This window comes from Bison bison, unplaced genomic scaffold (assembly GCF_000754665.1).
Source record: "Bison bison bison isolate TAMUID 2011002044 unplaced genomic scaffold, Bison_UMD1.0 scf7180017864241, whole genome shotgun sequence".
Taxonomy (NCBI): domain Eukaryota; kingdom Metazoa; phylum Chordata; class Mammalia; order Artiodactyla; family Bovidae; genus Bison; species Bison bison.
This window is the reverse complement of record NW_011494813.1, coordinates 1,544,412-1,570,022: the sequence shown is the minus strand read 5'-3', so window position 1 is coordinate 1,570,022 and position 25,611 is coordinate 1,544,412. Positions and strand designations below refer to the sequence as shown.

Genomic DNA, 25,611 nt, shown 5'->3' with positions numbered 1-25,611 from the left:
ACACGACTGAGCAACTTCACTTTCACTTTTCACTTTCCTGCATTGGAGAAGGAAATGGCAACCCACTCCAGTGTTCTTGCCTGGAGAATCCCAGGGATGGGGGAGCCTGGTGGGCTGCCGTCTATGGGGTCGCACAGAGTCAGACACGACTGAAGCGACTTGGCAGCAGTTGTGATTTTGTAGAGAGCAAATTAGTTCTTTTCAGCCTATTCTGATTGTGAATTTTGGTGCTCTTTGTGTGTCTGCCAAATGTGTGGTACCTGACAATCTCCCAACCATATCATTAGGATGAAAACTTTAAAGCAAATAGACCAAGCAGCATTAAAAGTTGTGTCGGTTGCAGCAGTGCTAGGTCATCATCTGCCTGTGCTTTGTTCTCTTGTCTGCTGAGACTTGCAGAAGCAAACACCTACTATTTATGCCATGAGAGGATGGGGCTGTGGGAATGACACCATAGGGTTTTTCTTATTATTATCACTATGTTGACTCATTTATATAGAAAGCTTAGAATTTGTTTCCTTCAGTTTAATGTCTTAGGGAATAAGACTTAGAAACTCTAAGGGCCACAGGTGGCATTTGTAGGATTTAAATTTGCAGAAATATTCAGATGGTGCTAGTGGTAAAGAATCAGCCTGCCAATACAGGAGACGCAAGAGATATGGGCTTGACTCCTGGCTTGGGAAGATACCCTGGAGGAGGAAATGGCAACCCATTCTAGTATTCTTGCCTGGAAAATTCCATGGGCAGAGGAGACTGGCAGGCTATAATTCATGGGGCCACAAAGAGTTGGGCATGACTGAGCAACTAAGCATACACACAAATAAAAATTTGATGAGAATTACACACATATTCAGTGGGCCTTGTTTGGGTTGACTACTCAGACCTGGACAAAATCCTAGAAAATGCTTTTTAGGGAATTCTAAACCAATGTGTAAATAATATGGCAAAATGAATTTTGTATATTTTATCATGTTTATCTAAATGATCCAAGGCCATAAAAAGTACTCTGATATGGTGAGAAAACTGATGATTCCATGTCTCCTGCTGCCCAAAACTTTCAGCCTCCTGCTGCTGCTGCTGCTGCTGCTAAGTCGCTTCAGTCGTGTCCTACTCTGTGTGACCCCATAGACGGCAGCCCACCAGGCTCCTCTGTCCCTGAGATTCTCCAGGCAATAACACCGGAGTGGATTGCCATTTCCTTCTCCAACGCATGCATGCATGCTAAGTCACTTCAGACGTGTCCGACTCTGTGCAACCCCATGGACAGCAGCCCACCAGGCTCCCCTGTCCATGGGATTCTCTAGGCAAGAATACTGGAGTGGGTTGCCATTTCCTTCTCCATTCAGCCTCCTAGAGGCCATTTAATGTAATAGATGGTTGATGATAACCTGGGCTCATTAGAACCTATGGTGGCTCAGATGGTAAAGAATCTACCTACAATTCAGGTAGACCCATGTTCGAACCCTGGATTGGGAAGATCCCCTGGAGAAGGGAATGGCTACCCATTCCAGTATTCTTGCCTGAAAAAGCCCATGGACAGAGGAACCTGGTGGGCTACAGTCCATGGGGTTGCAAAGAGTCAGACACAACTGAGCGACTAACATTAGTTTGCAGCTTGATGTGCTACTTTAGTATAATATGTTTAGTCATGCTCTCTGCCTGTTTTGAGAGGTCCAGTATTGCTTTCTTGGCATATACAAAATTGGCCTAACAATTAGGAGGCCTAGAAGCCTAAAAGACAAAGCTGTCCTCCATAACCAACTCTACAAACAACAACTGTGGCCACAAATGACATAGCCTTTTATTTGTAAGTTAATAGTGTGGATCATGGCATCTGGTCCCATCACTTCATGGGAAATAGATGGAGAAACAGTGGAAACAGTGTCAAACTTTATTTTGGGGGGCTCCAAAGTCACTGCAAATGGTGATTGCAGCCATGAAATTAAAAGACACTCCTTGGAAGGAAAGTTATGACCAACCTAGATAGCATATTGAAAAGCAGAGATATTACTTTGCCAACAAAGGTCCATCTAGCCAAGGCTATGGTTTTTCCATTGGTTATGTATGCATGTGAGAGTTGGACTGTGAAGAAAGCTGAGCACCGAAGAACTGATGCTTTTGAACTGTGGTGCTGGAGAAGACTCTTGCAAGTCCCTTGGACTGCAAAGAGATCCAACCAGTCCATCCTAAAGGAGACCAGTCCTAAGTGTTCATTGGAAGGACTGATGCTGAGGCTGAAACTCCAGTACTTTGGCCACCTCATGCGAAGAGTTGACTCACTGGAAAAGACTCTGATGCTGGGAGGGATTGGGGGCAGGAGGAGAAGGGGACGACAGAGGATGAGATGGCTGGATGGCATCACTGACTCGATGGACATGAGTTTGGGTGAACTCTGGGAGTTGGTGATGGACAGGGAGGCCTGGCTTGCTGCGATTCATGGGGTCGCGAAGAGTCGGACACGACGGAGTGACTGAACTGAACTGAAATAGTGTGGAAAGGGCTTTTGGTCACACATATCCTCAAACACAGCTAACAATATTTATCATCATCTCCAAAGAAGAAATACACCTGCTTGTGTATATAAATGCATGCATCTGTATGTGTGTATATGTTCCACCATAGAATTCAAGTACTTCTATCAAAAATGCTCACGTCTTCACATACTTATGCATCTTCAGCACTACAGGGGAGGACAGCTCCACCCAATTGTCCTGGGGATGGGGTTCCCATAGCCCTGTCCACTAAGTCATCTTCTTTCAGGAATCCCATTTTGAAAACCAAAGCAGGAAGTGATTATCACAATGGAGATCAAGAAAGACTTTTATTAAAAAGATGTAGCCTTTAAATTGGGGCCTAATTCAACACACATAGATTTCTGAAGAGATATTCCTTCCTATCATTAGTAAGAACAGAGGAAAAATATTGTATGACATCCCTTATATGTGGAATCTACAAAGAAATGATACAAATGAACTTACAACACAGAAACAGACTCACAGACTTAGAGAAGAGGCTTATGGTTGTCAGGGGGAAGAATGAGGGGAGGGATAATTTAGGGAGTTTGGGATTGTCACGTACACACGGCTACATTTAAAACAGATAACCAACAAGGACCTACTAGAGAGCACATGAAACTCTGCTCAGTGCTATGTGGCAGCCTGGATTGGGGGAGGAGTTTTGGGGGAGAATGGATACCTGTATATGTATGACTGAGTCCCTTCACTGTTCACCTGAAGCTATCACAATATTGTGAACTGGCTATGTGCTGTGCTGTGCTCAGTCACTCAGTTGTGTCTTTTTGCGACCCCATGGACTGTAGCCCACCAGGCTCCTCTGTCCATGGAATTTCCCAGGCAATCATACTGGAGTAGGTTGCCATTTCCTCCTCCAGGAGATCTTCCTGACCCAGGGATTGAACCTACATCTCCTATATCTCTTTCATTGGCAGGTGGGTTCTCTATCACTGAGCCACCTAATCAGCTTTACCCCAATACAAACCAAAAAGTTTTTTAAAAAAGAAAGAATGGGATGTGTTAGCTTTCACACTTGTCTTTCCACCCCACTTTGCATCTGGTGCATATTTTACAGGCTACAAGAAAAAAGGCATGGCCAGAGGCTGTGACAGTGTCCATGTGTAGGTAAAAAACTGATAAACTTCTACCTAAAAGGAAGAAATTCAATCATGAGAATGTTTAGGCTATATATGAAACTTATCTGGGCATTCTTCATGATAAAATCAGTGTATTTTTATACATAGACTAAATACTTTATTGATTGAATTTTGCCTTGCTAACCAGGAATCACTATAAACTTAAATCTTCATCTGTTAAAAACTATCTTTGGAACACATGCAATTTAGCCACCATTAAATAATTACCTACTAGGTGCTATATATATTTAAGCTCTAATCATGACCTTTTCAGGTCTATTACCTGGAGAGTAGATGCCTCATAGCTGATTTGAGTCCAAAATGTGACCTATAAGCTAAGGTTGTAGTTTAAATTGATGGAATCAATTGTTTAAAATTAACTATTTAAGTCATATATAACTAAATAAACATTTAGTTTATTTAAATGTGTAAATGTGTCAAATAAACACTTACCTAATCAAAAATTGGGTCTTTTGTTTTGAGTCAGATCACATAATTGAAAAACCCACATGGTATGGAGAAACCAATATGAATCAATGGTCTATCAATAATATTAACTTCTGTTAAATCTTGAATTGTTTAATTAAGAGATTAATAAAAATGTCCTAAACTGGCAGTAATGCCCAGGCATAATTCAATCTATGGCGATTCCTTATAACAAAGATTTATAACCATATAAACCTTATAACAAAGATTTGCTAAATAGATTTGCTAGTGATCAATAAAAATTGATCACCCCAACTTACATTCTAGGAAATATTATGAAATAAATCACTTGAATCCATTCAAACCCCAAAGAGTAACAGTAATAAATAAAAGGTCAGAAATCTAAATGTCAGGACTAAGAAAGGATCAATACAAAAATAACACAGAAGCTATACACAAATATCTAAGTTGTCAAAGTCATGTAGAAGAACTAAAAGATCTGTATTTGGGGTGGGGGGAACATGGAAGGTGACCTGCCTTCTCTCTCATTGACAGAAATTATCCAAAGCTCAGCTTAGGAAACATGAGGATAATGTTACCTTTATATGGATCATCAGAATAAAATAACAAATATGATTTAATAATAACTATTACTATTGTTATTAACTTCCCAGGTGGCGCCAGTGGTAAAGAATCCACCTGCCAACCCAGGAGACACAAGAGACAACGATTCGGTCACTGGGTTGGGAAGATCCCCTGGAGGAGGAAATGGCAACCCACTCCAGTATTCTTGCCTGAAAAACCTCATGGACAGAGGAGCCTGTGAGTTACAGTCCATGGGGTCGCAAAGAGTCAGACACGACTGAGCATGCATGCAGGTGCATGCAATTGTTATGGTCGCTCGAGGGTAGGAATTCTGACCCAGTACACACACATACACATGCACACATACAAATCAACACTTTACAAAACATTATTTACCCTTCCTGATATTTTCTTTATTTTTGGTGGCCCTTTGGGTTCTTAGTTCTCTGACCAGGGATTGAACCCATTCCCCCAGCAGTGGAAGTGTGGAGTCTTAACCATTAGACGACCTGAGAATTCCCAACTATTATACTTTTCTTAATGCAGATTCTGACTCTCAGAACTTCTGACCCATAAAAGGGCTGGGACTCACAGTTTGAAAAACGCCATTCTAGGGAGCTGTTCAGAGTTAGCTGCCACCCTGGTCTGGTAGGACATGCTTACTAGAGGCTTGAATAACAGAGACAGGGGTACATGCTATACATGGTATAGCATGAAAACTTCCCACCACACTTAACTTATAAACCACCACTAGCTGCTTCTGCTGCTGCTAAGTCGTTTCAGTCGTGTCCGACTCTGTGCGACCCCATAGACGGCAGCCCACTAGGCTCCCCCGTCCCTGGGATTCTCCAGGCAAGAACACTGGAGTGGGTTGCCATTTCCTTCTCCAATGCAAGAAAGTGAAAAGTGAAAGTGAAGTCACTCAGTTGTGTCCGACTCTTAGTGACCCCATGGACTGCAGCCTACCAGGCTCCTCTGCCCAAGGGATTCTCCAGGCAAGAGTACTGGAGTGGGGTGCCATTGCCTTCTCCAAACCACCACTAGAGGAAGTATTTAAAATTGGACTTTTTACCTAGGGAACTTACTTGGTACTCTGTAATGCCCTATATGGGAAAAGAATCTACAAAAGAGTGGGTATATATATGTCTAACTGATACACTGCGCTGTATATCAGAAACTAACACAACACTATAAATCAACTATACTCCAATACATTTTTTAAAAGTATTTATCAGGCTTTTTGTTGTTGCTCCACCTTCATTTATAGCTACAGATCCATTTCTCTTATTTCCTTTATAGCAAATTTCTCTAAAAACTAACAACCAATGCTGTCTTTTTTATGCACTGAATTTTAACTACAGAACTGAAGAGTTTGTTTTTTTTTTTTAAGGCTACTTTTTCTCTATATTATCATAATTTGGGGAGTGTTGGTGCTAATGATCACAGAAGGAAAGTGTATTAGTATACATAACTTGTACAAAAACACCCCAAAAAAACTTTTATATTTTACTAGAATTTGAGACATAAAGCATTGGATCAGGGGCATATGTAATACATTTTGGTGTTCAGTCCCTAAGTCGTATTTGACTCTCTGTGACCTCACGGACTACAGCACGCCAGGCTTCCCTGTCCTTCACTGTCTCCCCAGGTATTGAAGTGATTTGCTCAAATTTATGTCCACTGAGTCGGTGATGCCATCCAACCATCTCATCCTCTGTCACCCCTTCTCCTAATGTATGTACAGATGTAATATGTATATAATATATAATGTACATACTATATCACATAAAAGAAAAGTATAAATTAGTGCTAAGGGCAATGTGACTAGTGATTAAATAATCCTCATCATTCTTTATTTTAATGTTTCAGCTGTACAGCATTATAATTTGGTGTTTTTATATGCCAAAAAGTGATCACCAGCACAGTGCTAGTTACCATCCACCTAGAACTGGGTTTTTCAATTTCCTAACATCAACTGGGTTTTTTAATTTGTTGCTAACTTGACCATTCTAATATGGTATTCTGTAGAATATCCTTATTTATCTTTTTCTTACATCTCGCCGGTTTGAGTGAATTTTGCAGCTTCCAGACCCACATGTTCTAACTTGTACTGGGCTGCTATTTAGAATGCAGGTGTTAATTACCTACTTAACAAATCATAGCTATTTATTTCCAACAGTAAATACAACTTAGTTTTTCTCAATTAGGAACTGTTCTTCCTGTTGACTAGGGTTCCAAACCCCTATGACTTCCCTCTCCTTTGCAAATAACATGAAATTCACTATTTAAGGGAATACATGTAATGGCTCCTTGAGTGTTCTGAGCACTGCCTCTCATTAAATACTGGACCCTTTAATTGAACAATACAACTGAATTGTATTAATTTCCCAAGGCTTCTGTAACAAAACCCCACAAACTGGGTGACCTAAAACATAGACATTTATTCTCTCACAGTTCTGGAGGCTAGAAGGCTGAAATCAAAGTGTCTAAAAACTCTTAAAGAGAAATCCTCCCTTGCTTCTCCCTAGCTTTTGATGTTTGCCCTCAGTCCTTGAAATGCGTTGCCTCACAGCTGCAAAACTCCAATCTCTGCCTCCACTGTTACCTGGCCATCTTCCCTCCATGCATGTGTCTCTCTGGATTTCTTATAAGGACAGTTGTTGGATTTAGGATCCACCCTAGTCAAATATGCGGAGAAGGCAATGGCAACCCACTCCAGTACTCTTGCCTGGAAAATCCCATGGATGGAGGAGCCTGGTAGGCTGCAGTCCATGGGGTCGCTGAGTCAGACACCACTGAGCAACTTCACTTTCACTTCTCACTTTCCTGCATTGGAGAAGGAAATGGCAGCCCACTCCAGTGTTCTTGCCTGGAGAATCCCAGGGACAGGGGAGCCTGGTGGGCTGCGGTCTATGGGGTTGCACAGAGTTGGACACGATTGAAGTGACTTAGCACTTAGCACTAGTCAAATACGACCTCATCTTAACTAATCACATTTGCAAAGACTATTCCCAAATATTTTCTGAGGTTCTGGGTGTACATGAATTTGTTGTTGCTGTTTAGTCGCTCAGTCGTGTCCGACTCTTTTGCGACCTGTGGACTGCATCCTGCCAGGCTCCTCTGTCCATGGGATTTCCCAGGCAAGAATACTAAAGTGGGTTGCCACTTCCTTCTCCAGGGGATCTTCCCAACCAAGGAATTGAACCCACGTCTCTTTTATCTCCTGTATTGGCAGGTGGATTCTTTACCACTGAGCCACCAGGGAAGCCCACATGAATTTGGGGGCATACTATTCAATTCGGTAGGCTGACTTTCTCAAAGGACTAAACCATATCTACCAGTCAGCAACATCCACATACTCAAACTAAATGGAAATTTCATAGGAAAGAATAAAGTGCTAACTTCAAACAAGAAATGGTAAGAATACAGTTCTTCCGCCTCTAACACTATGTGCTGCTGCTAAGTCGCTTCAGTCGTGTCCGACTCTGTGCGACCCCACAGACGGCAGCCCACCAGGCTCCCCATCCCTGGGATTCTCCAGGCAAGAACACTGGAGTGAGTTGCCATTTCCTTCTCCAATGCATGAAAGTGAAGTTTCTCAGTCATGTCTGACTCTTCGCGACCCCCTGGACTGCAGCCTTCCAGGCTCCTCCATCCATGGGATTTTCCAGGCAAGAGTACTGGAGTAGGGTGCCATTGCCTTCTCCACTAACACTATGTACTCATTTATAATTCTGCCCCAAACCCTAGAATCCATGTTTTTAAAGGTACTTGGATCATACAAATATTGGCATTTCTATAGAACTGCCAAAATACTGCCATGAATTATGTCATTTCATCATCACTATACCCTAGTCATGTTAATGAACTTGTCATGATTAATCCCAGTCTATACATAAAGAACTGCAAGGAGATCCAACCAGTCCATCCTAAAGGAGATCAGTCCTGAGTGTTCATTGGAAGCTGAAACTCCAATACTTTGGCCACCTGATGCAAAGAGCTGACTTATTTAAAAAGACCCTGATGCTGGGAAAGATTGAAGGTGGGACGACAGAGGATGAGATGGTTAGATGGCATCACTGACATGAGTGATGGACATGAGTTTGAGTAAACTCCAGGAGTTGGTGAGGAACTGGGAGGCCTGGCGTGCTGCAGTCCATGGGGTCGCAAAGAGTTGGACAGGACTGAGCAACTGAACTGAACTGATACCTAATGAAACTGAGCTTCCATGTCTTGACTCAGGTCATGCAGTTAATTTAATAATGCAGGCCTAGGAGAAAGGTCAGGTCATCTGACTTCTCATCCAGTGTTCTTTCTACTGCCAAGCACATGAAAGTATTTAAAATAACGACTGGAACTTCTCTGGTGGTCCCATAGTTAAGAATCCGCCTGTCAATTCAGGGAACACTCGTTCAATCCATGGTCCCATATGCCTCAAAGCAACTAAGCCAGTGAGCCACAACTACAAAGCCTGCACACTTAAGAGCCCATGCTCTGCAACAAGAGAAGCCACAGCAATGAGAAGCCCATCCTCTGCAACAAAGAGTAGCCCCAACTTGCTGGAAGTAGAAAAAGCCCGCACTTAGCACTGAAGATCCAGAGCAGTCAAGAGCATAATAAAGAAATGATTTTAAAATAAAGAGATAAAGTAATGACTGCCAACTGAAGACTGAAAGAGGATGTCTAGGCAGGATTAGAGGCCACTTCTGCATCATCCTTAAGGCTTTTTCTAGCTAACTACATCCACCCACCCTAGAACCTCTGAACAGGGTTGAAAATCTTTGCAAGGTCAAACAACTCACCCCTGTTTCCAAAACTGAGATCCACTGGTTAAAAATCTACAGAAGAGCCTCCTAAGCCGATTTTTTAAATAAACTAAACATATATATGTATTTTAATTAAAATAAGTATTGTATGTATTTGTGTCTGAGATCAGAGCTTCTCAAATTTCAATGTGCATTGAATCACTTGGAAATCTTGTGAAAATAGATTCGGATTCAGTGAGCCATCAGGTTAGAGCCTGAGATTCTGCATTTCCAATAATCTCCAGCTGATGTTGCTAGTTCCAGGACCACATTTTGATTGACAAAGTCTTAAGTAGCCTTCCTGATAGAACCCAGGAACAACTCAGTACAGATCAGAGTAAGTCTTTGTGATTGTAGAAAGTGTTCACCTCAGACAGCTATAAACAGCAGGACCTCTTTGCCCAATAAACATCTCCTTATTCCCTAAGAAGTCCAGAAGAGCTCGAGCCCAATCAAATCATGGTTGCTGTCAAAAGAAGTCAAACAAGGTCCATTAAAGGCCCTTGTTTGTGATGCTTGGCTTCTTGACATGAACACCTGTCATCCATGTAACAGAAGCCTCCATGAACTGCTGAAGCCCAGTGGCCCTGGGACAGCAAAGCCTGCCCACAGCAGCAGGTAGAAGGTGAACCATGCATGTTTCTGCAGGCACAGCTGGGTTTATCTCCCATCTCAACTTTACCTTGGCAGGCAGCTTCATTTCAGCATTTCCCTAGTCTATTTTCTGGCAATCTATAATGTAGTCTTAATGATGTTGACCCCAAAAGTACTTTTTAGAAGAGGTGTACTGCGGAGCTTCATTAAAAGGAAAAATAATGATTGCATTACTTCTTTCGTTGTTTTCTTTCTTTGAAGCTGCTGGGACACAGTCTTTATATATACGGATAATGGTGGAAATAAATCCTTGTCATTCCCTGTTAATGGTGATTGATGAGCTGATGAGGCCGACTAGGTGTCAGAGGAACACAGCCAGTTTTTAATGGCACTTTAATTCTGGAAGTGTAGGAGACTTCCTTGCAGAAATTGGAAGTTGGAGTGGGTGAGAAGTAATTCAACAAATGAGCATGCTTTCATGGACCAGCTAGCATAAATGGATTCTTAAACTAGTCTTTGCCCTGTGTGATTTCAGAATGTATACTTAGGGTAAAATTTTACAAAAGAAAATAGTTCTGGCAAACAATAGACTGTGTGTTTCATAATATTTTCAGGTAGCAAGAAACTGTGGTCTCACTCTCAGGGAGAAATTTACCTGTTTCTATTTTGAAACTTGAAGTTCTTATTCGTTATGTGCATGCTCAGTCATGTCTGACTCTTTGCAGGATCATGGATGGTAGCCCACCAGGGTTCTCTGACCATGGAATTTTCCAGGCAAGAATATTGGAGTGCGTAGCCATTTCCTGCTCCAGATCATCTTCCCAACCCACGTCTCTTGTGTCACCTGTGTTAGCAGATGGATTCTTTACCACTGCAACTACTAGAATTTGTTTAATATTTATTTTTATTTATTTATTTATTTGTCTGTGCCAGGTCTTTGTTGCAGCACTCAGGATCTAGTTCCCTGACCAGGAATCAAACCTAGAACCCCTGCATTGGGAGCTCAAAGTCTTAGCCACTGGACCACCAGGAAAGTCCCTATAATTTTTTGAGATGAGGATATATCATTTTCAAAGACTTAGGATGATTAAGTCATGGATCACTCAGAGTTTTTACCTTATAAGACAAAATAATGGAGATCTGTCAAGGCTACTCAGTCTTCTTGATAAACTTAGTCATAAACATGGCAGAGTCCTAGAGTCTCCAACTCCACAGCAAGTAAGGCTGTGATTTTATTTATACAGTGGTCCCTCACCATCTGCAGGGCATTGGTTCCAGGACACCCCTGGATTCCAGAAACCATGGATACTCCAGTCCCTTACATAAAATGATGTAGTACTACCGGCCTTCCCTATGCGGGGATGCAGGACCCATGGATGTGGAGGGTCAACTGTAAATACTGCCACCCTTGCAACAGAAACTTCAGTTATCTTCATTTGCAACACTACACCAATCTGTCCCACACATCCTAGTTTATGCTCTTCCTAAACGCAGGCTGAGCATTCCTTCCCTTGCTTAGTGTCTATGGCTTTTCCTCCTTACAGCAGTGGCCTCGTGCTTTAGGAGCATCAAAGTCACCCAGAGGGCTTGTGAAAACAGATGCTGGGCCTCTCTCCAGAGCTTCTGATTCAGCAGGGGCTTCCCTAGTGCCTCAGACAGTAAAGAATCCGCCTGCAATTTGGGAGACCTAGGTTCGGATCCATGAGTTGGGAAGATCCCCTGGAGGAGGGCGTGGCAACCCACTCCAGTATTCTTGTCTGGATAATCCCCATGGACAAGAAGAGGCTGGTGGGCTACAGTCCACGGGGTCGCACAAATTTGGACACGACTGAGTGACTAAGCACAGCACAGCACAAGTGTGGAGTGAGGCCTGAGGATCGGTGTTTCTCACAAGTTACCACATAATGTTGATGTGCTGGTTCAGGGACAACATTTTGAGGAAAACTGGTCTTCAAAAGGAAACCCACCAAACTCTCCATTGGCACATCTAGCACCCTTCAGAATTTGCCCACTGCCTGACTTCCCGGAAGTGTCCCACCTGCATCCAATCTCACCAGCCTCCCTGGGGCCCTGGGACCAGGGCTGCCAGCTTGTGAAGGTTGTTTCCTGAACAAATGACAGAGACATCGTTCACATTCGTTTTTACTTTTTTAAATATTAATTTATTCATTTGGCTGTGCCAGGCCTCATTTGTGGCATGTGGCATCTAGTTCCTGACTAGGGATGGAAGCTGGCCCCCTGCATGGGGAGCACGGAGTCTGAGCCCCTGGACCACCAGGGAAGCCCCCTGTCTTTCACATTCTTCTCTCTCTACTGGTGCCCTCTGTGCATAGCCTTCACTCTTATATGCAGCAGCCCTGAAATCACCATGGACCCCTATGGATGCCCCACTCATACAAAATTAATTAATTCTGGGCTTTAAGGCTTCACCTACCCTGTCCTCTCAGCCCGTTGTGCCCTATAACCCCCTTTCTGTATGGAAACTTCTACCCATCTTTCACAAAAAGAAGAGTTTTGATTAGACTTGTTCTGAGAACCAAGGAAAACACTTTTCCAACAGGAAAGGGAAGAATGTTATTATATCTGGATGGAACTGTAAATACTCTAGTGTTCAAAACATCCTAGGTGTTTAAAATCTGTTTTTTCCTTCCCTCAGTTTTCATGAATTGTCTTTCCAAAGAACTAGAAAACTGGTAAGAAGGAGAAAAGGGAAGGAAACTTCTTTTCATTGTCTTGTTTTAGGTCTTCGCACACGTAAGATATTTATATAGATGCAGTATTTTAACAAAATATACTTGTAAATAAGTATTAAATGGAATCTGCAATATTTGTTAAGTTTACACTTTTATGAAGTTTTTGCGACTTTTCTCTGATTTTGAGTTACCTGGGACAGTGATATATATGTATATTTTTTTCTTATTCTTTGATATTCTTTTATTGAAGTATAGTTGTATGTATGTACTTTTTAATATATAACCTACATTATTAATTCTTCTCAGTGGCATCACATTTATCCCATAAACCTGAATCCACCCATATCTATACATGGAACTATCACTTTATTCACTGTTTGGATTAACTGAGGTTCCAAGAAATTCTCAGGAAAAAAAAAATGTGACATAGAATGAACACAACACTTTTCTTTAAGAAAACATACTCTTCTGTGAAGGTGAAGCCCAAAGCTAATATATAGTCAAAATCAGGCTTCTCAAAGAATAAGGTAAAAAAAAAGTAATCTGCTCAGTATAATGAAAAAGAAAGGATTAATAAAATTACAGAGCTTACCTAGGAAAAGATTATGTTGCTGAAGTTGTACAGTTGGTCTGTTATCACAAAATGAGCTATTGGTAATATGGATTTCTGGTGTTAAAAAATTCTATTGTTGGTTAAAGCTTTTAGGCTGACTTTGGACCATGTGGAAGCAAGAGAAAATGACTAAGAACCTATCTTATTCCTCTTTGGTGATGAGAAAACATTTGGCTTCTTCAAGATCTAGTCTCCTTTCCTCCAGTTCTATGGACTTCTCTCTTCTTTTTTTGGTTATTCATTAATTTAAAATAGATTTTCAAAGTATTTGCTCTGTGTTAGGCACTGCAAGCAATTCTATAGAAAGAAAATAGGTAGTTATTCCATTCTGTAATCCAAAAACCCCGTTTGAGAAGCAAAACTATCTTCTGTGAAACTGTCAAATGATTGTTTAAGAAGGTTGTAAGGCTTTATGGGTGTTAACAGATCAAAACTCTGTCCAACATAGAGAACAGACTTGTAGACACAGCGAAGGCAGGTGAGGGTGGAACGAACTGAGAGAGTAGCCCTGAAATATACACATTACCACATGTAAAATAGATAGCTAACAGGAAGTTGCTGTATAACACAGGGAGCTCAGCCTGGCTCATCTTCATGTTTACTTCCTGGCCCCTGAAGGCTTTGTGAGAACAAATTACCTACAAAGAGGTTGTCTACTCACTGGAGTGGGTGTAAGATTAAAGGTGTCTCCATCTCACTGTTGCTCCTTTCTTTCAGAGTTACTGTGAATAAGATTAAAGTTCCCTCCACCAGCCTTCTACCTAATGAATTGCTTCCTAAAACCTAATCTTTTAAAATAGGAAATATATCATGGGTAGGGAAATGTGGCATATTTCAGGAGATACCAAGAAAATGTTAAAACAGTGTCTTTCATCATAAGATGCCCAAAAACTCTTCCTCAAAAAAAAAATTGGTTTTATATTAGAGAATTTAAAAAAATTTTGATACTATGCAGAACTGAATTGCTTCTCACTGATCACCCACCCCAGATGAAAAGCATCACACAGGCTTCTGGCTGACATCAACTTCTATGTGGATGACTCTCTTCAAACCCCTCATTCAACAGTCCATAAATGGGAAAGGATTGAATTCCTGGCTTCACGTTATCCATGAGTCCAAAATAATTCAAAATCAACTGAGCCTTTCGGGGATGTTCATCCTTTGCGTGAGTCATGTGGTGCTAGCCCACAGAGGATTCATTACCAGAGAGCACCTAAGCACAGAATCTCTGTTGTCCCAGGAAGGACAGGGGATATTTGGGAGAAGAAAAAGCTGAGCATCAACCCTCGAAGGGCCCCCAGCCTTCGAGGAGAGCACCACAGTTTCAAAGAATATGAAATGTTAGAACAGCAACAGTCCTGGATGGCTCTTCCTTCGGTGCAAATCACAGGATTTTTTTTTTTTTTCTGGTTTGCTTCTGAGAACAGCTCAAAATAGAAGATAGGTAGATGAAAGTCATGATATTTTTACCTACTTCTCACTTCTTCCCTCAACAAATGGTTTGGTCTTTGGCTTATAGGCTCAGAAATGTCACTGTGCTTTGCCCTTTTTCTGAAAATAGAAAATGTTTCATGTTTCTAATAATGCTCATCACAGACCTTCTTCCTGACAACTTAAGTTGATGTTCTCCTGAAAATTCTTTTTTTTTTTTTTTTAATTTTTTGGCCATGCTCTGTAGCATGTGAAATCCTGCTTCCCCAGCCAGGGTTCGAACCTGCCCCTGTCCTGCATTAAAAGCATGGAGTCCTAACCACTGGGACCACCAGAGAAGTCCTCTCCTGAAAATTCTTATCATCACATTTTCCCATGCTGTTTTCTACTGCTGATAAGGTTTCTGTTGTTGTTGTGTTTCTTCGTCTGTTTCCACTAAGAAGATAAAGCAGAAGAGCTACAACTCATTCACTTTCACCTCTCCTCACACATTTGTCAAAGAAGGAAGGAGAGTTTGGGGGAGATGAAAGAGAGAAAGTACCTGCACTGACCTCAGGGCAAGGTACCCCAGTTCCCATGCATTTGAAGGAAGTATTGCAAGTTGGTGAATACAAAGCAGATTATCACTTGCTGGAGCTTGAAAATAGTCTGTGTATTTTAAGACTCAAAACAAGTCAAGTTTTCACCCCAAGCAACCTCAGTCCATCTCTTTTTTTTAACTGAGATATAGTTGACATACAATAGTATATTAGTTTTAGTTGTACAACATAATGAATTGATATATGCCTGTATTGTGAAATGATGACTACAAAGAGCTGAGCTAACATCCATCATCTCATATAACATCATCATCTCATTTTTCCTGTGATGCGACTTTTAAGATTTACTGTCTTCAAAACTTTCAAATATTCGGCACAGTATTACTAACTATAGTCACCATGCTGTATATCCCCAGGACTTAATTTATTTTATTTTTTTAGTTAATTTTTATTTTATATTGGAGTCGTAGTTGATTTGCAATGTTGTGTTAGTTTAAGGTGTGCAACAGATTCAGTAATACACTTGTGTATATCCATTCTTTTTCAGATTCTTTTCCCATATAGGTTATTACAGAATGTTCAGTAGAGTTCCTTGTGCTTTACAGCAGATCCTTGTTGATTATCTATTAATTTATGATTAGAAGTTCATACCCTTTGACCAACTTTACCCGTTTCATGCACCCACCCACCCAACCTCATTCCAGCACTTAAGTATTGGCAGACTAGATCATTCAGTTCTCAGGAAAACCCAGGCATCTGGATTTGACATGCAAACCACTGGTTAGGTAAAAGAATGTGCTTGTAAGTGTTTCAAATACGAACTACGTCTGAAATTCTATATAAGTAGGGGGGAAACAGCTATGTTCATCATTCCCTCCCAATGCTGACCAACAGCTTCTTCTAGACACATCTCCAGCATTTCTTTAGTATAGTACTTTACATTTTATAGCTGCTTCCTGTGCGTGATCTAGTCTGGTCCTTAACCACCCTCTGAGGCAGGCGAGGGGCAAATAGGAAGGACCTCATTTTGCAGATTGAGGGTGCTGAGTCTGGAGAAGAAACTGGCTTGTCTGCATGGCCAGTAGAAGTAGAGCCATGTGTGTGATTTAATTCCTTGTCCTATATCCTTTCCACCAGGAAACATCTGCTAACTTCAAAGGATATGAAATCAACAAGTTGGTAAAAAAAAAAAAAACACCTTACAGTTAACAAGGGGAAAAGTGGGGGAGGGGGATAAATTGAGATTGATATATACACACTATTATATATAAAATATATAACTAATAAGAACCTACTGTATAGTACAAGGAACTATGCCCAATACTCTGTAATGACCTATACTGGAAAAGAATCTAAAAACGAGTGAATACATATATATATATATATATATAAAACTGATTCACTTTACTGCATGCCTGAAGCTAACACAACATTGTAAATTAACTATCAAAGTTAATTAGGCTTCCTAGGTGACTCAGTGGTAAAGAATCTGCCTGCAATGCAAGAGACTCAGGAGACACGGGCTCAATCCCTGGGTTGGGAAGTTCCCCTGGAGGAGGAAATGGCAATCCACTCCAGTATTCTTACTTGGAAAACTCCATGGGCAGAGGAGCCTGGTGGGCTACAGTCCATGGGGTCACAAAAGAGACACAACTGAGTGACTGAGCACAGTACAGCACATAGCCAGTTAACAATATTGTGATAGATACTGGAGTAGGTAGTCATTCTCTTCTCCAGGGGATCTTCCTGACCCAGGGATCCAACCAGGTTTCCTGCATTGTAGGCAGATTTTTTTACCATCTGAGTACACTCCAATAAAAGTTATTAAAAAAAAAAAAAAAACTAGTTGATAAATAGAGGCAAATCTCGCACTACCTTACACAAACAGAAATCAATGCAACCAACTTTGGGGACTCAGTAACACCAGTGCTGGGAGCCCTGTTCTTAACTCCATGTGATCCTCTGAATATCTGTGTCTAAGGAAGAATTAAATCATTATTCAGGCAATGCAAAAGGGAAGAAAAGTGTTTTCTGGAAAGCATGTCTATTCCCGGGAACTAAATGCTTGGAACCTACACAGTGGGATGGTTTAAAAAGCCTTCTCATTTGAATTTTTTTTATTTTATAAGCAACAAAATTATATTTTGGCAGTTCAACCAAAATGATGGAATCAACTGTAACTATCCTTTGCTTTGGTTTGCAGATGTGAATGGAATTAGTAAAATATTTTAGTTTAGAAAAAATTGCCAAATGTTAGAGGTGAAAGGAAACTTGGAAATTACGTACTCCAAATTCCAAGGGAGTTGACTGATATCACATAGGTAATTGTTTGGAATTTCCGCTTCCTTTACCATGTACAAACATAAGTCTACTTGCTGGGGCCAAAATAGCCAGCTCTCGAGACTGGTTATTAGAGGTAACATGGTTAAAAACCTAACTTGTGCACGGTTATGATAAATGAAGCAATACCTAAATGTCATTAGGGTTTGCTGTCCTAAAGTAAATATCCATGTTTAGACATGTATCCTGTAGCTTAGAGCAAAATTGCATGTTTGTTCTATTTATTGTGTTCAAAAAAAAAAAAAAAAAACACCTCTATCCTAAGACAATAATCTTGCATTTGGCTTGTTGCATCACACATCATCTTTGGTACATACTGAATAGTTTGTCTAAGATGCTGTCTTTCTGGGAGAACTCCAAGTTTCACGAGATATTTAAAATAAGCCATTCTTTTACACTGAAAGCAAATGGGCTTTGACAGATTAAATTTGAACAAGAGACAGAAAAATCATGCACTTCAATACCTTATGGTTTCTTTAACATGAATGTGGAATTGTTAAGGGCTTGAGTATCAGAATTTTTTTTCCTTTAGTAATCCCTTTTCTTCAAGAATGTACTCCATGGCACTTCCCTGGTGGTCCAGCAACTAAGACTCAATGCTACCAAAGCAGGGGGCCTGGGTTCAATCCCTGGTCAGGAAACTATATCCTATATGCCACAACTAAAGAGCCCACAGGCAGTCAAAACCCAGTGCAGTCAAAACCCAGTGCAGCCAAATAAATAAATATTAAAAAAGAATGTACTCCAAATTATGTTGTGTACATGCTAAATTCTCAGGTGCTAAAAGTAGCTACCGGAGAAGGCGATGGCACCCCACTCCAGTACTCTTGCCTGGAAAATCCCATGGACGGAGGAGCCTGGTAGGCTGTAGTCCATGGGGTTGCGAAAAGCCGGACATGACTGAGCAACTTCACTTTCACTTTTCACTTTCATGCATTGGAGAAGGAAATGGCAACCCACTCCAGTGTTCTTGTCTGGAGAATCCCAGGGATGGGGGAGCCTGGTGGGCTGCTGTCTGTGGGGTCGCACAGAGTCGGACACGACTGAAGCAACTTAGCAGCAGCAGAAAAGTAGCTATATTCATTCAGTTGCCATCAACTAGACCATTAGACTGTATTAGAATTATACAATGTCCATTATTTCCCAAGTTAGATAGCAAAGTACACTGACCTATGATCTAGCTTGGATTGTGGAGTCAAGAAAAATTGAAGGTTCATGTTGACCTGCTTTGTTCTTTGTCTAAAAGGTTGAAAGACAGGAAAATGGTTTCATTTGTATTTCTATTTTTTCTTGCTCTTGGAGGTGATAAACCTAAATAAAATGCATCGAAATGGGCAGGTAAGCAGATAAGAAGAAATCAAAAATCTGGACTGTGGGTTACAGTGCAAGAATGATGGTAGCAATCTCAGTATTTAAAAATGCTCAAAGGTATATTAGCAACAGTATGACCTTCTAGAAATAGAAAAGGACCTAGTTCCTTATGGTAAGAACATAAAAGTAAATGCAATCTGACCAATGCTTCCCAAGAATATTTATGTAATGGAATATTGTAAATATCCCCTTTCCACTAGCCTCTGAGGGTAGAGCTTCAGGGTGAGCATTCCTGACTTGTCCTTAATAAACCCTCAGTATCCACTGTGCCCATGTGTGGTCAGTGGCTCCATCTTTTCCAACTCTTCACAACCCCATGGACTGTAGTCCACCAGGGTCCTCTGTCCATGGGATTTCCCAGGCAAGAAGGTTGCCATTTCCTCCTCCAGGGGATCCTCCTAACCCAGAGATCGAACCCACAGCTCTTACTTCTCCTGCATTGGCAAGCAAATTCTTTGTCACTGAGCCACCTGGGAAGCCTGAATCCATTATCCATGGGTTTATTTAAACCTTCTTGAGGGTGTTTCTAACTTTAGCCTTCAAAGTTTCTCGGCGTAGATGAAGCAAGCCTTTATACCAATGCCATTCATTGATTCTCATGTTTAAAGGAACTCCTGAAGTATATTCAGGTAAAAAGTAGTTTTGTTTAAGAAAAAACATATAAAACACTAGTAATTAAGTGCTGTTCTCTAAGTTAAGAAACCGTAAATCTTAACTTAATATCTATAGTGCATTCTGGAAACACTATGGTTTTCCTTTATAATGATCTAAGAGGAAAGGTGGGAGTTGGAAAAAAACAGGAAGAAAAAACAATGAAAGGTATAAATGAGGCACAAGCAAAGAAAAGAGCCAGAATAAGGAGCCAAAAGTAGAGAAACTTGGAAAGATAAAGAGGAGAGAAGTTCACAAATTCTAATGTCAGTTATAGTTCATTTTTTCCACAGACTCATGTTTACTGAGCTGTGTCACCTCAAGATACTTAATCATTGTTTACTGAACATTGAATGTCTAAATTAAACAGTGTCAGGGTATTTTTCTCAGAGCTACATTTATTTACTTAGCGACGTATGTGTACCACGATCTTCACAAAGCCATGAAATAACTGTAACTGCCGTCTTCATTAGACAGATTTGTAAACTGAGACACAGAGAGGCTAAGTCATTTGCCCAAAGTCACATAGTAAACAATAAAATCAAGCTCAGAGGTCAGAATGACTGACCAAAATTCAGTCACTGATCCTCTTTTTCCTTTTTTTTTTTTTCTCCCCACACCGAAAGGCATGTAGGATCTTAACTCCCTAACCAGGGGTTGAACCTGCACCCAATGGAAGGTGGAGTCTTAACCAGTGCAGAATGTGAAAGTGTTATTCACTCAGCTGTATCTGACTCTTTGCGACCTCATAGACTGTAGCCTTTTGCTTTGTTTTCTTGCGCTGGGTCTTAGTAGGCGGGATCTTCCATCATTTTCCAGGCATGCCTTATCTGTTAGTTGTGGTGCGATCTTGACTTGCAGCATGTGAACTCTTAGTTGCAGGATGTGATATCTAGTTCCCTGACTAGAGATTGAACCCAGGTCCCCTGCATTGAGAGCTCAGAGTCTTAGACTGGACCACCAGGGAAGCCCTCTCTCTCATCTTTATTTTTAAGCATAAAATTTACTAATCCTTCAAACGTTAAATAATAGTTTTGTATATTTTCTTAATACATTAATATTGTATGCATGTATGCTCAGTCACATCTAACTCTTCGACCCTGTGGACTGTAGCTGGCCAGACTTCTCTGTCCATGGGATCTCCAGGCAAGAATACTGGAGTGGGTAGCCATTCCTTTTCCCAGAGTATCTTCCCAACCCAGGGACTGAACCTGGGTATCCTGCATTGCAGGCAGATTCTTTATTGTCTGAGTCACCACTGGATTGCTGGGGAAGTCCCTCTTCTTACTTCTTATTGAGTGCTTCCTCTTTCCTTCCATGGCTGACATCACTCTGCTATTCCTCTGCCCTGAACCGAGATCACCTTGGACAATCATCAGTTTCTTCTTTATGAAACCTTTCTCAACTGAATGAAGTTAGCTCATAATCTTCTTCTCCCTCATGAGTCTGGCCAGAAGGCCACATGGACCAGGATGGAGGCTCCTTGACTTGATTCTGTCTTCAGTGCTTGCCAGACAGATCACATTTGTTCCATGGAAGCATCGCTGTACCAAGGCCTTGTTATCTCTCTACATATAGGTCTGTGATCACTGACTGATCAGTGACCAGTCACTTATCCTTTTTTCCCTTTTTTTTTTTTTTTTTTGGTCACACCTCGAGGCATGTAGGATCTTAACTCCCCAACCAGGGGTTGACCTGCACCCACTGCAGGTGGAGGTAGAGTCTTAACCACTGCAAAGTGTGAAAGTGTTATTCGCTCAGTTGTGTCTGGCTCTTTAGAATAAAACTTCTGGCAGTCATGACTTTTTTCTCGCTTCTATAGCAGGTATGGCAATTTACATAAAGAAACATACACTGGGTGGTTCAGAGAGAAAAATTACAAATAGCTGAGAGGGGAGGACTTCCCTGGTGGCTCAGGTGGTAAAGAATCCACCTGTCAGTGCAGGAGATGCAAAAGACATAGGTTCCATCCCTGGGTTGGGAAGATCCCCTGGGGGAGGGTATGGCAAACTGCTCCAGAGGAGCCTGGTAGGCTGCAGTCCATGGGGTTGCAAAGAGTAGGACACATCTGAGCACATATGCACACACACAAGAGAGGGGAGATGATTGTTCCCCAAAAACTCTTTCAGAGGGGTCTAGGAACAATGGGCAAGGTAGGGGGGTGGATTTTTTTCAAATGGATTAGACCATAGAATTTAAAGGTATGTTACATTAGGTTTATTATATATATATCTATATCTATTATATATATATATATCATTTTAATTAGAGTATTGTTGTTTTACAGTGTTAGGTTAGTTTCTGCTGTACAGCAAAGTGAATCAGCTATTTATGTGTGTGTGTGTGTGTGTATATATATATATATCACCTCTTTTTTGGATTTTTTTCCCATTTAGGTCACCACAGAGCACTGAATAGAGCTCCCTGTGCTACACAGTAGGTTCCCATTAGTTGCCTATTTTATCCACATTAGGCTTTTAAGTGAAATGAACTCATAAGAAGTGAATGTGTTTGTAAAGTTACCTTCTTGGAATACCTTTGAACAAGGCATATCGTTTAAAAAACAGTGAACCCCTAAGTCTCCTGGCTGTGCCTAAGCAACTAAGAGGCCCTACTGACTTGCCTTTCTTTTTTTTTCCAGATCTTGGCTATCGTGTCCATCTTGTTCATCGTCCTCTCCACCATCGCACTGTCTCTCAACACGCTGCCGGAGCTACAGGAGATGGATGAATTCGGACAGCCCAATGACAACCCCCAGTTGGCTCACGTGGAGGCCGTGTGTATCGCCTGGTTTACCATGGAGTACCTTTTACGGTTCCTGTCCTCACCCAACAAATGGAAGTTCTTCAAGGGCCCGCTGAACGTTATCGACTTACTGGCCATCTTGCCCTATTACGTCACCATCTTCCTCACGGAGTCCAACAAGAGTGTGCTGCAGTTCCAGAATGTTCGCCGCGTGGTCCAGATCTTCCGGATCATGCGGATTCTCCGGATCCTGAAACTCGCCCGGCACTCCACGGGCCTGCAGTCCCTGGGCTTCACCCTCAGGCGGAGTTACAATGAACTGGGCTTGCTGATCTTGTTTCTGGCCATGGGGATAATGATATTCTCCAGCCTGGTATTTTTTGCCGAGAAGGACGAGGATGCCACCAAGTTCACCAGTATCCCGGCTTCCTTTTGGTGGGCCACCATCACCATGACGACTGTCGGTTATGGAGATATCTACCCAAAAACGTTATTAGGGAAGATTGTGGGAGGTCTCTGCTGTATCGCAGGGGTTCTGGTGATCGCCCTTCCCATCCCAATCATTGTGAACAATTTTTCTGAGTTTTACAAAGAGCAGAAACGCCAGGAGAAAGCCATTAAGAGGAGAGAGGCTCTGGAGCGTGCCAAGAGGAACGGAAGCATCGTGTCTATGAACTTAAAGGACGCCTTTGCTCGAAGTATGGAGCTGATAGACGTGGCCGTGGAGAAAACGGGAGAATCGGCCAACACCAAGGGCTCCACGGATGACAATCACCTCTCTCCAAGCCGGTGGAAGTGGGCCAGGAAGGCTCTGTCGGAAACCAGCTCCAACAAGTCTTACGAGAATAAGTACCAGGAGGTCAGCCAGAAAGACTCCCATGAACAGCTGAACAACACTTCTTCCTCCAGCCCGCAGCATCTGAGCGCCCAGAAGCTGGAGATGCTGTACAATGAAATCACCAAGACGCAGCCTCACTCTCACCCGAACCCCGATGGCCAGGAGCAGGCCGAGAGGCCGTCCACCTACGAGGAAGAGATAGAGATGGAGGAGGTGGTCTGCCCGCAGGAGCAGCTGGCGGTGGCACAGACCGAGGGCGTCGTGGACATGAAGAGCACATCCAGTATCGACAGCTTCACCAGCTGCGCCACCGACTTCACGGAGACAGAGAGGTCGCCCCTGCCGCCGCCCTCTGCGTCCCACCTGCAGATGAAGTTCCCACCCGACCTCGCCGGGATAGAAGAGCACCAAAGAGCCAGGGCTCCCCCCTTCTTAGCCCTAATCAGGGAGAAGGGGCCCGTGGCCAGGGAGGCCACCCCAGAATATGCTCCGATCGACATAACTGTGAACCTCGACGCCGCCGGCGGGCCCCACGGTGGGCCCCACGGCCCTCTGCCGACGGACAGTGCCTCCGAGAGCCCCAAGAGCTCGCTGAAAGGCAGCAACCCGCTCAAGTCCAGATCGCTCAAGGTCAACTTCAAGGACAGCAGAGGCGGGGCCCCGCCAACCCCGCCCAGCACAGCCAGGCCGCTGCCGGTCACCGCGGCGGACTTTCCACTCACCGCACCCCAGCTCATCAGCACCATTCTCTTAGAAGAAACCCCCTCCCAGGGAGATAGACCCTTGCTGGGTGCTGAGGTTCATTGTCAAGGACCCTCCAAAGGGCTGACGCCTCGGTTTCCCAAGCAGAAACTCTTTACTTTCTCCACCAGAGAGAGGAGGAGCTTCACGGAAATCGACACGGGGGAAGATGATGACTTCTTAGAGCTCCAGGGGACCAGGAGGCCGGACAAGCAGGCAGACTCCAGCCCAAACTGCTTGACAGATAAGCCTAGTGATGGAAGAGACCCTTTAAGAGAAGAGGCCTGTGTGGGCTCTTCCTCTGCCCTGGACACAAGTCACAATTGTAGACAAGACATTTACCATGGTGTAGCAGAAGTGAAAAAGGACAACAGTCAAGAAGGGTGCAAGATGGAAAACCATTTGTTTGCCCCAGAAATTCATTCCAACCAGGGAGACACAGGTTACTGCCCCACACGTGAAACCAGCATGTGACTAGTTACAAAAGCAATAATAACACTAAAACAAACAAAAAAAAAAAACAAAAAAAACTTGTTTCTTAAAAATGCGGTTAATAATGCCTGTGAACTAAAACGTGGGAAGCCCCTCCCTCCCCAAAAAAGTGCATAAAATGTTATTTTTGCATGGCATGAACAGTTTAGTTTCAGTACTGTTTAAATAAAGAATCAAGACTCCATTTTTGTAACAAACAAAAATGACTGAAGAACAGTGAACAAATAAAGAGAGCTCTATTAGGAACCGTATTCTGCCATGTCTGACATTTTTGATCCTTTCATTTCAAATCGCAGAGTTTCGACTGTGAGCTTTTCTGTTATGATGAATTTTAGAATTTGCACATGAAAGGATGAAATGTCATTGCATGCGTTCATAATTGCGAGGCGCAAAGGTGCTTTGAGCTTGCAAAATGCATAACTTTGTAAATAATGGGGCTTGGGATGCAGAAGTGTCAAGAACAGACGGAAACAAGTTTCTGAGACACAGGCACTTCCTTCACTGCTACTGCCTGGAGGAGCTGTACAGACTTCTTGTTGCAAAACTGCAACCTCTTCTTAAACCATCTCACATATCTTGCTTTGGGTTATAAAGCTCTTATAAGTACATTTGTTTAAAGGAATACAGTATTTTTATTGACTGATGATATGACTCACAGGGTGCATTTTTCTTTTTTGCTTCTGCTTAGTTGTGGCATTTGTGGTTTTATTTATAAATCATGAAAATAGGCAAGATATAATGACCAGATATCCAAAAACTTGAAATTGAGGCTTGAAATTTTGCCAGTCAATTACATATCCCTAATATTGTGGGGAAAAGTATGTATCATATCACAGCCTGTACAGAAATGCATTTTTTAAAAATCCGAACATACTTAAAAGGTGATATTACACAACTAAACTTTTTTTTAATTGCACTTCACTTCTGTAAATCAGTTCTTTAAAAAAACAAAAACTATATATTGGCCACGTAAAGATGACTACTTTCCACTTGTATCCAACATAACCTTTTCTATCTAAAAACCTAAAGATAGAATGTACATATGCCAAAATGGGAATTCTAAAAAGTGACTTTTAGCACACTAAAAGCAGAGCTATT

At 42.0% G+C, this 25,611-nt stretch overlaps 1 protein-coding gene across 1 annotated transcript in view; it reads left to right on the top strand.

The window, feature by feature from the left end:
* KCNB2 (potassium voltage-gated channel, Shab-related subfamily, member 2) overlaps positions 1–24,767 on the top strand; it is a 463,770-nt gene extending 439,003 nt beyond the window's left edge. The window contains exon 3 of the mRNA XM_010846956.1: positions 22,339–24,767. Within this exon, the coding sequence (XP_010845258.1) occupies positions 22,339–24,495 (2,157 nt within the window). The 3' untranslated portion in view covers positions 24,496–24,767. The remainder of the gene's footprint in view (positions 1–22,338) is intronic.
* Positions 24,768–25,611: the final 844 nt, after the last annotated feature.